Here is a 15,929-nt window from a genome sequence, read left to right as displayed (position 1 = left end):
GCTCCTAAACTTAATTAATTTAAAGTCCACTCTTTAGTCCAATCTTAAACCCTACACACTTCAAACTCCCTCTCTCTCTCTCAACTCCCTTCTCCCTCTTGCCTCTGCCGGTCACGCCGGCGCCGACCACCGCCCCTCTCTTCCTTCTTCCCTCTTCTTCTTCTTCTTTCTTTTCTCACTCTCTCTCTTGGCTCCCTCCGTCCGACTGGAAACCGCCGCTGCTCCGGTCACCGCCTCCGCCTCCGCCGCCATCGCTCGGGATGTAAGTTTATCTCACTTTTAATTTTGTAAAAACAAGCTTCTAAATTTTGAATCTTTGCATAAATTTTCAGAAATTAAAAGCGATTGAAAACACATTGAAAAGGACCGAGAAGTGTCGTCTTTTGCCGGATTTCGCCACCACCGCCGGGCTGCCGCCGCCGAGCTTCTGTCGCCGCCACCGAGCTGCCGGAGGGCAGAAACTCCAGCCAATGCATGATTTCTTACTTCCTCAGTTAAATTCCTAATTGGGTGGCTTCATATATTTGTGATTCAAAAGGCTAAGATTTGCCTATTTATGCATAAAAGTTGAGATCTTGAAGAAATACTAAGCATGCTTGTGTTTTGGGTTTTGGGACAGAGATATGTACTAAATGATGGCATGCTTTGAAGAAAGAATTTTGGTAGGAAACTTATGTGAAAAAGCTTGATGAATGAACAAGATGCAACTCTCCTCTCCTTGCTAGCTAGACTCTCGAAGGCTTTATTATTTATTTTGTTATAATATTTGAAACTATTGAAGACTTTAGAGTGGGTTTATTTTGCTATAATATGCTGTGGATTTAGTAACCATCATGGAACTTCATTACTTAATTTTGGTTGACATTTGTTATTGTAGAATGTAGAATGTGGATTGAATATTTTTTTTGTTGGTTGATGATCATGGATTGAATGTCATGTAATCATGTTATGTTATGGTTTGTAAGTTGTAACTTTGTATGTTTTTTGTTGGGTTTTTCGTTTTTTTAAATTGCCTATAATTTCGGTTTTTCTTTTTTTTTGAAATTTCCTATAATTTCGGTTTTTTGGTTTAGTTCGTTTTTAAAGTTCGGTTTTCGGTTTTTCGGTCTTGGTTAGATTTCAAAGCCTAAATTCGGTTTTTCAGGTTCGGTTCGGTTTGGGCGAAAAACCGAACCGAAACCCGAATGCTCACTCCTAATGCTATCTCTTTGATTCACTTTTCCCGGGCCTTTTGAGTTTTATGGCTTCTTTCCTTACTATTCTTGATTGGTGGGTTGTGTTTCTTCTTTGTGTTTTGAAACCAAACTGTAATATTTTTGTTATAGGTTGTGGCTGGAGTTCAAGGGTAATATTTGACAACAGTTATAATTTGTTCCATTATGAATTTTATGGTGATGCTTAATTTTTATTCTTTCTGCTGCAGAGATTAAAATCATGAAACAGAATTTTAGTGAACGGGTCGTGAGTGCAACTGCCTAGAGATGGCTATCGAATGCCTTGTGCTCGGTAACTAATTGTATTTATTCGGTACACTTTCTAAACTTTCCTAGAAACTGATTTATGTTTAATTAATTGTCCATGTAATTGGACAGGCGCAGGGCAAGAAGTGGGGAAGAGCTGCGTCGTTGTGACAATAAATGGCAAGAGAATAATGTTTGATTGTGGAATGCACATGCGCTACAAAGATCTTCGCCAATACCCGGATTTTTCTTTGATTTCAGATTCTGGTGAGTTTACCAGTTCACTCTCTTGTGTGATCATAACACACTTCCACTTGGACCACATTGGAGCTCTTCCATATTTTACTCAAGTTTGTGGATACGAGGGCCCCATTTACATGACGGTACCAGACCCATAGTCATCTTAATTTTACTATAGCATCCCCTTTTCCTCAATTTTATGTTTGGCTTTTTAAAATTGAAACAATTTTTGCTGCTGTAGTATCCAACGAAGGCCTTAGCTCCACTGGCGCTCGAGGATTATCGAAATACATTTGAAAGAGGAGGAGAGAAAGCGCAATTTACTTCTGAGCATATTGCAGAGTGTATGAAAAAAGGTACAACTTTTTATGAACGCTCTATCTTTGTTTTGCCTCTTAGTTCCAAGTTTATGCAAGGAAATTGTTGTTTTGCATCTAACAGAGTAAAAAGTATCGAGGAGGAGCAAATATATAGAATGAAAGCAATAAATAACAAAAGAATCTGATCTAGAGCATCCAGTCCAGCCTGAAACTCAATTATGAAATTAAATAACAAATATAATGAATTAAAATCATATAGATACACCTAATTAATCAAGTTGTTGGTCACTTGGTTGCCAAGGGAACCTGTGGCACATGTAAACTTGATTCGGGAAAAATTTGCTAAACCGTGGTCTCATAGGATGAGACGCATATTGCTTAGTGAGCCATGGGTAGGAACAGTCACATAAACATAAATTAATCGAAGCACTGAAAATAACATGACAACAATTCAGTTAAACCACCTATATTTGGAGTACTGTGCCCAAAGAAACAACTATTATGAACTGTACAAACTACGCATCAAAGGCTCCACCTCATGTCGCCTGGTAACTTCCTCAAACCTCCTTCACAATTAATAGGTTGATCAATGGTGTACAAATGATAAAAATATAGTACTTTCTTTGAACCTGTTGGCTGTTCTGTTTAGTTTTTATTTGTATCACTTCAAAAAGGTTTTTTTGTAGCATGATTTTACTTGATACTTGATTATCAAAGGGCATACTTTTAAGATTACCTTCTCTGGGCATAATTATCAGAAAGGAGCAGAAATGTTTGACAGTTAAGAGCATTCATGTCAAATACTACTTACATCATTAAAATGCCAACTGCATGCTTTGAAACTTTTTTTTGAGAGGTCTTCTTTTTCTTGATAACTCTCAATTTGGTTTGCAATGTCATAACACCTTTCGTTTCCTCTTTCTTCTCTTCCCAGTGCTAAGACCAATTTTCTTTTCTGCTTGGTGTCTCCTTAAATGATATTTATTGCTCAGTCATTCCCATCAACTATTTCCACAGGCGATCTTGTGGATCTTAGGGTAATAGAAACACTAAATTGTTTCCTTTTCAGATACTATTTTAGTTGACTCCTGGCATGTGCTGTTTGATTGTATGCACATTTTATATCTGTTATTTTTAGTAATCTTATTGCTCTTTTTTACATGTTCTACGGTCTATGCAAACTAGTGACTGCAGTGGATCTAAAACAGACTATTCACGTTGATAAAGACATCCAGATTCGAGCCTATTATGCAGGGCACGTAAGGCTTTAATTCCTTGCTCCACTTGTGTTACCAATATTTCTTACACACACCACAAACTTGTGCTACTTCTGCAAATGACCTGCAAGATATCTGTGTAAGGTTTGTAATAATGTCATAATTTAAAATACCCTGCCTTTTCCCTCAAATTATATATTGATGTGGAAAGAATCCCTTATATTTCCAGTCCCTACATAGCAGTGTTGTTAGGGTCGCGGGTTGGTCCGGGGCGCAAAAATTATTTATTATTTATATATTAGTAATAATAATTATTAAAGATAATTCACTATAATATAAATACTTATATTTACCTAACAGGAAAAAATATTTTTAAAGTTCAATTTTGACATTGGGTAGAAAAGAATTATTGGAGGAGTTATAATCAATTTACTTATTATAATATTTAATTAATGGATTTTATAAGAGAGTCATTTTGGAAAAAAATAAAGATTGGAAGAAATAATAAATTATTAGCAATATACAAAGGAAGAAAAGTAAAAAGTTGGAATGATTTAATGGGCAAAGAGGCGGTGGAATGCCTCGATTTTATCAAAAGATTACTCCATATTAAAAGTACTAGTATTAAAAAAGGAAAACAAGCCATATTTCTCCTCCCTCTACACAAAACAGATTCACAGCCATCGTCGCCCCAGTCGCCCCGACCGCTCCGAGCGCGCCCCAACCGCCCAGAGCGCGCCCCGACGGCGCCCCACGTATCTCGCTCGGCTCACCCATGTTGGGGCGAAGCCGACCTCGATCATGGCGACCCTCGCCCCGGGCGCGTTTTTGACAACACTGCTACATAGTACTCCCCTCCATCCCAAGGTAGATGTCACTTCCTGTTCTAGTTTGTCCCACAAAAGATGGCACACTTCCTTTTATGGGAAAAGTTCTCTCTCACATTAATATATATACTCCCTCCATAGCACCTTAAGTGGAGCATTTCCTTTTCGGCATGAGATTTTATGTAGTTTTGTTTTTGTGAGTTAAGTGGAGAGATGATAAAGTAAGAGTGTGAAAAAGTAAGGGTGTGATGTTTCTATTTTAAGAAATGTGTCATTTAGGGTGGGACATCCCCAAAAGGAAAATGTGTCCCTTACGGTGGAACGGAGGACAGAGGGTGTATTTTCTCTCTCCTTTAACACACAAAACAACATTTTCTAAAATCTCGTGCCATCACCCAAGTGAGACATCTACCTTGGGACGGAGGGAGTACATACTAAGAATTCAAAGCTGAAGCAAGGCATACTTTAATTCAACTTGTGAACCAAATGCTTAAAGAATAAAATATCAATCACAACTCCATATTCTCAATTTCCGATATCTTTGAAAGCTATGAAGTATCAAATGCTATGTCAAGAAACTTCTTAGATGTTGGTTTGGTATAATAGTACTCCCTCCCAGTGTTGTTAAAATCTCGGCCCGAGCGCGCTTGGGTCGCGGGTCGCAAGGGTCGAGACCGACGTCGCCCCATTGTGGGTGGGTGGGACGAGATTTAGGGGTCGCCGTTGGGGCGGCTGAGGCGGCTGGGTCGAGCGGCTGAGGCGGCTGGGTCGAGCGACTGGGGCGAGCGGCTGAGGCGAGGAAGAAGAAGAAGATCGTCGGTTTCGACGGAACCAGCGTAGAGAGAGAATGGGGAAGGGAAAGTGAAAGAGGAAAGTGAAAGAGAGAGAGTGAATGGGCTTTTGCATATGAGGTGGGGACCACTTCTGTTTTGCTAGTTGGTCTTGACAAGTTGCATATTACTATTTCTTTACATATTAATGAATATTTTTTCATATGATGCAGTATGTTTTAATACATTTAGTAACACTTAGTTTTTTGTTAATTACACCTATTCCATGGAGTATTATTGCAATATACAAATTATATTATTATAAAAGAAGTATTATTATAAAGAAATATTATTCAACATAAAAATCAATACTTAATTTTCATAATATAATTTTGAATACTAAAAAAGTATTTAGACAATGGTTTCAATTATTTATTTTGTGTTATACTTATGACTTATGAATTGTTTTGATATTTTGATAATTTCTATTTTCCACTTTATCTCTATTCACATGAATTACGTCGACATTTATATTATTTGATATATTATAAACATTAGAGTAATATATTTATTTGATTTAATATTAAAAGGCAAAAAAATTAGCCTAGATTAGTGGGTCTCTCGACCCAGTCGACTCGTCGACCCGCGACCCGAATTTTCACCTTATCGACCCGGTGCGACCCTCGACCCTAACAACACTGCTCCCTCCGTCCCGCTTTAGCAATCCAGTCACTTTTGAGCACTCGTTTTGTAAAAATGATAATAAATAGTTAAAGTGGAGAAATGGTTAAGTAAAAGAGAGAATAATGTAGTGAAGACTATCATTTTTTCAAAACGAGTGCTCAAAAGTGACTGGACTGCTAAAGCGGGACAAAGGGAGTATATGTTTTGGTTGCACAATTGAAAGAAACTTGATAGCAGTAATTAATAGGCCATATAAAACAGTATCATCTTTGGGGTTATTTGGCTCAGTCTTTCTGGAGAAGGTGCATGTCAGAATTTTGATGTGTATTTCATGACTAGTAACATACAGCCTATCATGTTTTGTTCTATAATGCAATATTTACATCAATTACATATTGGAACTTTTGGTATCTATTCATTAGATGCTTCATCTATGAAATTTAGATTGTTCTTTGAATATTGTCCAATTTGGCTCATAATTGAAACACATGCTTCTCAGGTTCTTGGGGCTGCAATGTTTTATGCCAAAGTGGGTGATGCCTCTTTGGTATATACAGGTGACTATAATATGGTGCCTGATAGACATCTTGGTGCAGCTCAAATTGACCAACTGCAGCTAGACCTTGTTATATCCGAGTAAGAGAAACTCTACATGACTATACATTGGCTAGAAATCCTAACTTGGCTAGGGATGCATATGAAATTCGCATGCTCTAGGACATTTTATAACTTGAACGAACTAGCTGGATTAGAAGATATGTCGATAATTAGATGATTCATAAACTTCAAAGTGGCTGCATGGAGATCGGGGTCAGGGACAGATCTAGGAATTCTTAGCAAGAGGGGCAAAAATATACATGGAGAAATTTTAAAATTAAAGAAGGGTCTATTAGTGGAAGATTAATAAAAAAATCTCTATAATTGGTTTTACATATATATGAATGAAATATGTGCAGGGGCATTTGCCCCATCTAGCTTAATGCTAGATCCGTCCCTGATCGGGTTGATGATGTGGCTGAATACACTACCACAGTTGGCTGATATTTGTATTAATTCTTCTTAAGATGTCCTCTTTTTTTCCTTTTAACAGGTCAACTTATGCAACAACATACCGTGATTCAAAATATGTCCAAGAGAGGGAATTTCTAAAAGCAGTATGCATCTTCAATCAGTTGACTTTCGTTAATCTGATATGCTTTTCTCTTTTGTTGTTATAATTACGATTTACTAGTTTTTGTCTTCTGCATTTAGTCTTTCTTATACCTGAACTGAAGCAATTATACTCCAAAGAATTAAATAATAAATCTCAGTTATTCACGCTTCAATTTCTCAAGGTTGCAGTTATGAGTTGCACTTGCTGAATTGGTATACTTCCTCTCTTATTATGCCTTCTATACAATATCCATAAAGCCATAAGTCTCCTCACCCTTAGGAACATTTAGTTGCTAGGTACACCCGTGAATTGGTTGATGCAGGGTGGATGTTTGTCTAAGTGTTCCGTATATCATGTGCTTTCCCCCTGAATCGTACTTCTAATATGATGTTTATTTATTTCAGTGTGTATTTGGATGTGCTTAAATCTACATGTGATTGATTTGTCTTGCAGGTTCACAAATGTGTTACTAGTGGAGGCAAGGTTCTAATTCCTTCAAATGCTCTTGGGAGGACTCAGGTCTTTACTATTCGCAGCATAAATGTAAATTATTTGAAGCAATTAATTTGTTGTGCATTCCTGATTAAATTATTCTTCAGGAACTGTGTTTGCTATTAGATGATTATTGGGAGCGGACAAACCTTAAGGTGCCAATATACTTCTCTTCAGGTAACCCTTTTTGCCTTTATCTTTTTGTAAAATTATTATGGATTTCATCATGGCGTGCTTGGAATAAAGTTCTTGTGTGTGTCAAGAATTAGTGGGTGTTTGAATAGTATTTTCAAAATAAGGGTTTCTTTATCTTTGCGCCACCATTGGAAACAGAAAAGCGTGTGGTAGGAATCTTCCTGTAAATCTCTTGGTTTGAGGTGTTATATCAATTCAGTTTAGCTTATTTGTTAATTCCGGCTTCACTCTATCAAACAGCTCAAAGAGTGGGCACATGTCCATGAAGATCAGCTTTTTTTGTCACTTTGTTGGAAATAGCTGAGTAAATACAAAAATTCTCAGGTTCGACTATACAAGCAAATCTGTACCATAAAATTCTCATCAATTGGGCAAGCCAAAATGTCAAGGATACTCATGCTAGACACAACGCATTAGACTTCAAAAATGGTAAGTCCGGCCAAACTCTGGATGTAATAAGAAGCAGCATGCATTTTTTTTCCAATGATGACCTCAAGTAATATGCTGCCTTTTTCTTCTGCTGAATACAATTTAATGATAGTTTGTCGTTCTAAATGTACTGTTGGCCAGTAAATGTCTTGTTTTTTGTGTTTGGATGTTAATGCCCAAGTAATTTTATCTACATAGTTTTAAGTGTTGGGGTACAAACCCATCCCACATCGGATGAGTGAGGGAAGTTGGGAGTGACCCAAAAATAAATCCGTGCGGGCTTGACCCAAAGCGGACAATATCAAACTAATGTTGCAGTCGACGATCCTAACAAGTGGTATCAGAGTCCAGGTGGCTATGGGTTGTGCCTGGATGAGCCACGGTTAGGGTTGGGCCCTGAAGGACTCGGGTTAGAGTCGGGCCCAGGATGACCCAGGGGCCAGGGCTGGAACGACCCATGTTCGTGTCAACTGCGTTCCCGATGTGGTCTCAGTTTGAGGGGAGGTTTGTTGGGGTACAAACCCATCCCACATCGGATGAGTGAGGGAAGTTGGAAGGTGTATATAATTCTTGTCCAACCCCAATTAGTTTGAGGCCTTTTGGGAGTGACCCAAAAACAAATCCGTGCGGGCTTGACCCAAAGCGGACAATATCAAACTAATGTTGCAGTCGACGATCCTAACATTAAGTTTTGAAATTGAATTATAGAACAAATAGACATATACAACATTGATGTTTTGTGATCAAGAAATACAAAATCCTAGACTAGTCTTTTCAATAGGAGAAAGAACGCTTGTATTCTCTAGGCTAGCAAGACCCATAAAACTAGCTTGCAGCTCAATCCCAATATTAATTGGCTAATGTAAATAACAGATGAAGAATGAGAGAACAATGGTCAAGCATCAAGCACTGCTACGCACTTACCTTTGCTCTCACCTCTCCTCGACTCTGCAACAACTCCTCGATCCTTCCTCCCTAACAGTCCTGTACTCTGTCCACAAGGCAGAAATCTGGAGATTGCCTTGCAAATTTATCCTCATCAGCCCATGATGCCTGCCATGCGCTGAATACTAAATGAATATGTTGAATATTTATTTTTATATATTTACCTGTTGGTGATATTAAATAGATATCAATAATCCTTCAAAAAACTTCTCTAATTTTCATGATTATCAATGATTTTCTAGAGCATGGGTGTTATCTAAACTTGTGCAACCTGTGTAAATAAATATTTAAAAATACCTTATATAATCTACTATGAATTGTGATGTTGCAGTCAGGAGTTTTGATCGTTCCCTGATAAATGCTCCTGGACCTTGTGTCCTTTTTGCTTCACCGGGAAACCTTAATGGTGGCTTTTCTTTGGAAATTCTCAAGCACTGGGCTCCATACAAAGAGAATCTTGTCATGCTACCAGGGTATGATTGTTCCTTTCTAACATAATTGATTTGCACTTCTACTTGCTCTGTTTTTAGGGAGGGGGGGGGAAGTCTAGTTTATTCGTTTTATCTGAATGAAGAAAATACAGAAAATATAACAAAGAAGACATGATATCACTTTTATGAATATAAAGTTTCTTTCATTGCTAAAAACGATATAAGACGTTTTAGACGATCCATATGTAGAATGCTCTTTTTTTGTTTTTTACTATGTTGAAGATAGTCCCAAGTAATGATAGGTCACGGCAGGCATGCCCGTCATCCACCCAAGAAAAAATAAAGTTTTCATGGAAGACCTCCTAGGGATTAGAGACAGGCTAAAGAAAGCCAAAAATTATCTTTCGTGCATAATCCTGCATAATCTTGAATGTTATCAGTTCTGGTGAGTAGACTCGGGGACGGTGCATGTAAGCAATTTTAATCTCTAAATCTCTGTGTTTCCTTCAGATCTTGTTCGAATGGAATTATAGGAAGCAAGTTGATGTCAGCCAAGATACCGACACAAATCAAGCTTGATGAGAATGTCAAAACCGATGTGCGATGCCAGGTTCTTACCTTCCTCTTGTGATATACTATTATTTTTTCCTTCTCTAATAGCCCAAAAGGATGAATTATTTTTTTTTGGCTAAATTATTCAGCATGCTTTTGTTTTAGATTTATCTAGGGCTCGAAGTTTGAGTATTTAGAGTGTCGATAATCCTAGTATTAATGAATAGAATAGTTGTGTGTGTTTGTATTGGGACTCGGAGGAAGATTTTTGTATGAATATAAAATAATGTTCAATAAAGTGGCTATTATATAAGTATTATAGTATGACATAATCATTTAAATCATAAATGTTGAACCTAATTTGCAATTTTGACTTGACTGTTAATTGCATAAAATTGAAAGGTTTGGTATTTGTGTGCAACGCGGCCTTAAAAGTTGGGTTGGCATTACAAATTTGGTCAATGTTTATGATTTAAATGATGATTATCCCATATTATGTTGGTAAACTAATTGGGAAGTTGTGAAATGATAAATATTTGAATGTAAACACTAAACACACATTATATGCATTTCAAGTTATTGTTTGTGCTTAAATCCACACATTTAACTATGTAAAATTCAAGACCTTTGATGTAGAAGGCATAATGTTTGCAAATTTAGAGCTCCTTTACGTGCACAAAAATTTCACATTTTTTGGTAAAGTGCTTGTTAGAATTAAAATTTGTTCTTATTTGGCCTTTCCCCAACCTGCTTTGCAGATTCATAAGTTAGCTTTTAGTGCTCATACCGATGGCAAGGGAATCATGGACCTTGTTACGTTTCTCTTGCCTAAGCATGTGCTGCTTGTACATGGAGAAAAGCCTAAGATGGCTGCGCTTAAAGAAAAAATCCAGTCTGAATTGGGAATTGAATGCTGTTATCCAGCAAACAATGAAACTGTGACCATTCCTTCAACTCATCACATAGAAGCCGGTGTGTCTGATGCATTTCTGCAGAGTTGCATGGCCCCCAATTTCATGTTTTGGAAAACCAATGTTGGCTCGGACGAGAGAACACCTCCTATATTGCAGGTTCATGATGACCGAGTGGGTCAAGGGATGTTAACCCTGCAGAATCCTAGAGTCTTTACTCAAAACGAATTGAGGGACGTGTTAGGAGTAGAAAATCATCAAGTGAAGTTTGCTCATTGTTGCTCAGCAGCATATGATTCAGAAGTTAGCAATGCTGCATCAGATTGGTCGCCTTCAACGTCTCAAAAGAATTCTTTGCTGCAGCTGTTGTTCGGATTAGTTTCCGGAGATTTTCCTGATTGTATTATGCATGATTGCCAAAAGGGCATTCAGGTTGGGTCGTTTGTCGCCTCTTTGTGCTCGAGGGAAGAATGCCCGAGCAGCAACGCTGATGCACTACATTTTCGCTGTACATGGTCTGTGACTGAAGAGGAACTTGCTTGGAAAGTTATTTCACTAGTGAAGAATGTCAAGTTGAGCAGGGAAAGCACTTGATTCTTTCTGAAATTTTTGATGGATTTCTTGTGACATTATTTAAAGCTCCAGTGTTCTTGATACAAAAGAAAAAACAAACTTGAAGGAATCTACTTTTATGATCATTGATTTAGTGTCACTTCATCCTTGTTTGTCTTAGCTTATTCTACATTTGCTTTATCGAAATTAACTTCAAGAATATGTTGAAAGTATGCTTTTCAGGTCGAATTAAGAAATTCCTGGCAAATGTTAAACATGAAAACAATGTTTTATTTTATGTATAAAAATGATGGTTTACTACTTCGTTATGATGGTTTAAATTATACATTTCATTAACTTTATCTCAATCATATTTTATTATAAAATTAACCCTATCTCAATTATGTTTTATTATAAAATTAATAACAAATGTATAAATCTAGGCTCACACTACATTGTATTTTTCAATTCACTTTTCATTATATTTTTAAAATTTATGTCAAGTCAAATTGAACCTACTATCCAAGGATGGGAAGAGTATTTTATCTATTTTTTTTACTTATGCGTTAAAACGTACTCCCACCGTCCCGACTAAGATAACACATTTCTTACCCGACTAAGATAATACATTTCTTAGCCGGCACGGGATTTTAAGAATTATAGGTTACAGTATTTAATTGGAGAGAGAAAAAACGAGTGTAAGTATTAAAATAGAGAGAGAAAGAAAGAATATTTTAATAGGAGAAAAAGTGGTCGAGTGTATTAATTGGAGAGAGAAAGTTTCCAAAAAAAGAAATGTGCCATCTTAGTTGGAACAAACTAAAAAGGAAAACGTATCATCTTAAGCGGTATGGAAGAGTATTATTTGGTATTATTTTTATTAGACGAAAACGGTACAAAATAAAAGAAATTTAACAAAATCCAATCCCCAAAGGTGGGCTTTGTCCAAAAACCCTAACAACGAAAATACCGAGAACACCCCTCAACAGAACCCCCAAATCTAGTCAATTGCTTCTACTCTCCAGTTCCAAATCCCCCTTCCAACATCTATACTGCTCAGCTCTAGCACGAGAAATCACCGGAAATTCGCAAGAGAAAATGGCGTCGTCGTTGAGATCCGCCATTCTCCGCCACATTAGGGTCCCCGTAACCCAATCCTTAGCCCTAAACGGATCCCGCCTGGCGACCGTCCGATCGATGTCGTCCCACGGCGACGATCACCTCGACAAGCAGGCAGTTATTGACCGAGTTCTCGACGTCGTCAAGAGCTTCCCCAAAGTCGATCCATCCAAGGTCTACCTCATTCCCTCTCTGTTTCTTCAATTATTCGATTAATTTAATAAGTTTCCGTTATTAGAATATCAAGCATTTTGATTGCCTATCGCTGTGTATGATTTGTTTGGCAAGGTTGGGATACGTTGTGTTATGTAATTCTATAATCTTTGTTTATGTTGATATATTGGTGAATGGAGATATAGTAAATAGAGATACGGAGCTCTAGGAATGAATATGCTGGATTTATATCAGGTGATTCGGATTGCCTGATTTATATCGAATTAGCTGATTTCAGCACAAATTCCTTGCCATATTTATAATCAATCATTAATAATGTGTTGATATCATTTTCAATTACTTTTTTTAATATTTAGATGTTTTATTCATTTATTGGATCATTATTGTTTCATAGTTATTCATGTTTAATTCGAGTGGTGTGGACAGGGATGTTAAAACTAGAAAGGGAATGGAAATGTTAGTATTTTGACCCTTTGGGTTGTAATTCACTGTCAATGAAGCATGTGTAAACTTCTCTTGGTTTGTTTGATGGTAATGCAGTTTGTTAGCTGCATTTGTGTGCTCTGATTAGCAGATAGGAACGTTAGTGACTATTGAATACAATAAAAGCTTCTTCCTGTAACTTTCCCTCCATGTTTTTCAAAAGAAGCTGAAAACTTTGGATTCTAGTACAATCTCTTGTAAGTGACCAATAGATTCTTAAGTCATCACCCGTAATTTTTTTATTATCATGCCAGGGGAAAGAAGTGAACAAAATGTAGTTGCGATTTGAATGATGCTTATTAATCCAAATTGTGCTTCATATTATTAGGTCGCCAATGTTGTTGAAATGATACAACACGCTACAGGCACACAATGATGGTTTAATTCTTAGTCCTAGACTTCACTTGAAGTATGACAGGATACTGATGGATTTGTCTATATGTAAAATTGTTCAAACAAACATATGTGCACTGTGGGAGTGTCTTTGAAATGAACAGAAAACTCTGATATCTGGTTTTTTAATATGCTGTATTGTGGGAGTGTACTGTTTTACTACTAGATCTGAATAGCTATTGGCTCGAAATGAAAACATGTGACTTCTAATCAGAAAGCTGCACTCTGTACTAAATAGGAATAAACAATACTTTTGCTGCTTGTGCATAGATTTGCAATTGAATGGCTTCTTCACTTGTCATTCTGTTGTGCATGCACGTGCAGGAACTTCTGCATACGATTAAGTTCTTTATATGATCGATTGATTCAAATGTTGATAAAAGTATGCTATTTAGTCTTTTCACAATGGGTTCAAACACAATGAATTGACCTTATTATCATTTATTTCATACCACATCAGGGATCATTTCTTTGAAGTAGCAATTTTCGTAGAAACCATCATAATTTACATTTCTGAACTTTGTTGAGTAATCTTTAATCATAAATTGTGCTTTTCTGGAGCTTCTCGATCATATTTATGATCTGCATTTCAATGTCTATCATCCTGATATGCCATGCTGGGAATAATAGCTGTAAGTCTGACTAGTTTCTTTTCAATAACTTTAGGTGACTCCCGATGTTCATTTTCAAAAGGATTTGGGTCTGGATAGCTTAGACAATGTGGAGATTGTGATGGCTCTCGAGGAAGAGTTTAAGTTGGAAATTCCAGACAAGGAAGCTGATAAGATCGACTCATGCCATCTTGCAATTGAATACGTTCATAACCATCCTATGGCTAGCTAAGATATGCAATGTTCCATAGTTTGGTGTTTTGATAGCTTAAAAGCATGTATCCATCCGTCTTTGCACGGGAAATAATTTAGTCGTGCTTGAGATAAGATATCCCTGAGCCGGGGTTGAATGTTGGTGCCTAGTCTCTTCTTGTATTGTTTTTCTTAAGCTCATGTTGCCCTCTGCTCTGCTGCAGTGACGATGAAACAAAATTATTGGCACAAAATTTACGTCATGTTGCCAATTAGGCACATCCTTAATTCATTCCCCTTATATTCTTCACCTAATTTTACATGTAATTTCTTGTATTAAAGTTATCTTTCTGAAACTTCTTGTTTATAGTTAACTAGTATTAACACCCGTGCTATGCACATGACATATGATTTTCACTTAATGAATCCTTCTATATATTATAAATAATTCAACAGAAATAAAAACTTATATCTTATGTACACTTTAAAAAAATGCACTTCTCCCTTCTCACTCTAAGTGAAACATTTCCAATTCGGCATAGTATTTTATATTTTTATTTTGTGAGTTGAGTAGATAAGGAATAAAGTAAAACATACTATAATGTAGAAATAATTATGTTTTCATTTTAGTAAATATGTTAATTAGAATAAGACATATCTCATTTATATACTAACACTTTATTAAAATCTATATTTTTTTTTAAATATCAGTTATTTCTGATATACATAAGTGTAATGGTTTAATAATATTTACAATAAAAATTGTGATAAGTAAACATTTTAGCATATGTTTATTATCTGTAGCTTTCAGTTTAATAAATTTACAACTAATAAAATAATTACTTTTGTTATAAAAAAAGTAAAAAATTATCATTGAAATATTCAAGTATGATATACATTAATGTATTAAAAACTAATTGCAAATTGTACATTCTATACTTGTGAGCCATAAAATGATATAAAATTAAAAAATCAAAAAATATTTTTCCAGATGATTTTTTCTATTTTATTACTGCAAATAAAATATTTTTATAGATGAAATAAATTTGATATTTAAATTGAGATAGTTAATCGTGTAAAAGTAATACTTTATGTGGACTAAAATGTATTTTTGTAGACTTAATTTTAATTAATAGTACTCGTATTGTTTAATCAGAATTTAGTGTAGATTAGTTAGAAATGATAAGTACTTCATGAAATCATGTAATTTCATTCAAGTAGTGTGGATCAAGACATAAAAGAAGTCCACTACCTTCATTTTTCTTCACTAAAACGTCAATATAAAAGACAAAGTGCAATTTTTTCCTGTACATAAGTAAATTGGCTTTCGTTATTTGGAGTAATTACATGTTTCATGCAAAATGTTTTACCTTTGTTTCAATTTAATATAAAAAGTATTAAATTTACATATTTTATATAAAAAGTTATATTAGTGTTTTAAATTAATACATTCCGTTAAATATTTTAAACACCGTTAGTTAGTTTATAATTTGTCCAATTTATCATCATAATAAAAGAATAATTAGAGATTTAATACAATTAATCACTCTAAAAAATAATAGTCAATATTAATTCTTCCAGCAATTGATCGTGGTTTAAAAAATCATGTCCCTCAATATACTCTATTTTTATTGTATTCTTTACAGAACACAGTATAAAATAAGTCCATATTTCATCTTTACAAAATGGCTAATTTGAGCTTCAAACAGTCAATAAGTCAATATTTAATTTTTATAAAAAAGATTCAATATCTTTTTAGTTGTATTCTCCATTGTTACA

General features: G+C 35.7%; 2 protein-coding genes across 5 annotated transcripts; both read left to right on the top strand.

The window, feature by feature from the left end:
* Nucleotides 1-23: 23 nt before the first annotated feature.
* LOC121760052 (cleavage and polyadenylation specificity factor subunit 3-II-like) lies at nucleotides 24-11,338 on the top strand. 4 transcript variants are annotated; one of them, XM_042155655.1, is made up of 16 exons: nucleotides 24-262; nucleotides 333-472; nucleotides 1,424-1,506; nucleotides 1,593-1,640; nucleotides 1,722-1,843; nucleotides 1,942-2,056; nucleotides 3,206-3,279; nucleotides 3,910-4,104; nucleotides 6,018-6,154; nucleotides 6,609-6,672; nucleotides 7,125-7,190; nucleotides 7,271-7,340; nucleotides 7,683-7,787; nucleotides 9,064-9,205; nucleotides 9,674-9,773; nucleotides 10,474-11,338. In XM_042155655.1, the coding sequence occupies exons 3-16, from the start codon at nucleotides 1,482-1,484 to the stop codon at nucleotides 11,218-11,220; spliced, it is 2,010 nt and encodes a 669-aa protein (XP_042011589.1). In that variant the 5' UTR covers nucleotides 24-262; nucleotides 333-472; nucleotides 1,424-1,481; the 3' UTR covers nucleotides 11,221-11,338. The 4 variants fall into 4 exon arrangements, with proteins under 4 accessions (XP_042011589.1, XP_042011587.1, XP_042011588.1 ...); XM_042155653.1 differs by having other exon boundaries at nucleotides 1,593-1,843; XM_042155654.1 differs by having other exon boundaries at nucleotides 333-493; nucleotides 1,593-1,843.
* Nucleotides 11,339-12,146: 808 nt separating this feature from the next.
* On the top strand, nucleotides 12,147-14,438 carry LOC121762862 (acyl carrier protein 1, mitochondrial-like). The gene is made up of 2 exons (XM_042158872.1): nucleotides 12,147-12,471; nucleotides 14,014-14,438. Exons 1-2 carry the CDS (start codon nucleotides 12,277-12,279, stop codon nucleotides 14,188-14,190), a joined length of 372 nt encoding a protein of 123 aa, XP_042014806.1. The 5' UTR covers nucleotides 12,147-12,276; the 3' UTR covers nucleotides 14,191-14,438.
* Nucleotides 14,439-15,929: the final 1,491 nt, after the last annotated feature.

This window comes from Salvia splendens, chromosome 13, assembly GCF_004379255.2.
Source record: "Salvia splendens isolate huo1 chromosome 13, SspV2, whole genome shotgun sequence".
NCBI classification, from domain to species: Eukaryota; Viridiplantae; Streptophyta; class Magnoliopsida; order Lamiales; family Lamiaceae; genus Salvia; species Salvia splendens.
The sequence above is the reverse complement of the archived record's forward strand: the minus strand, read 5'-3'. Positions and strand labels throughout refer to the sequence as shown.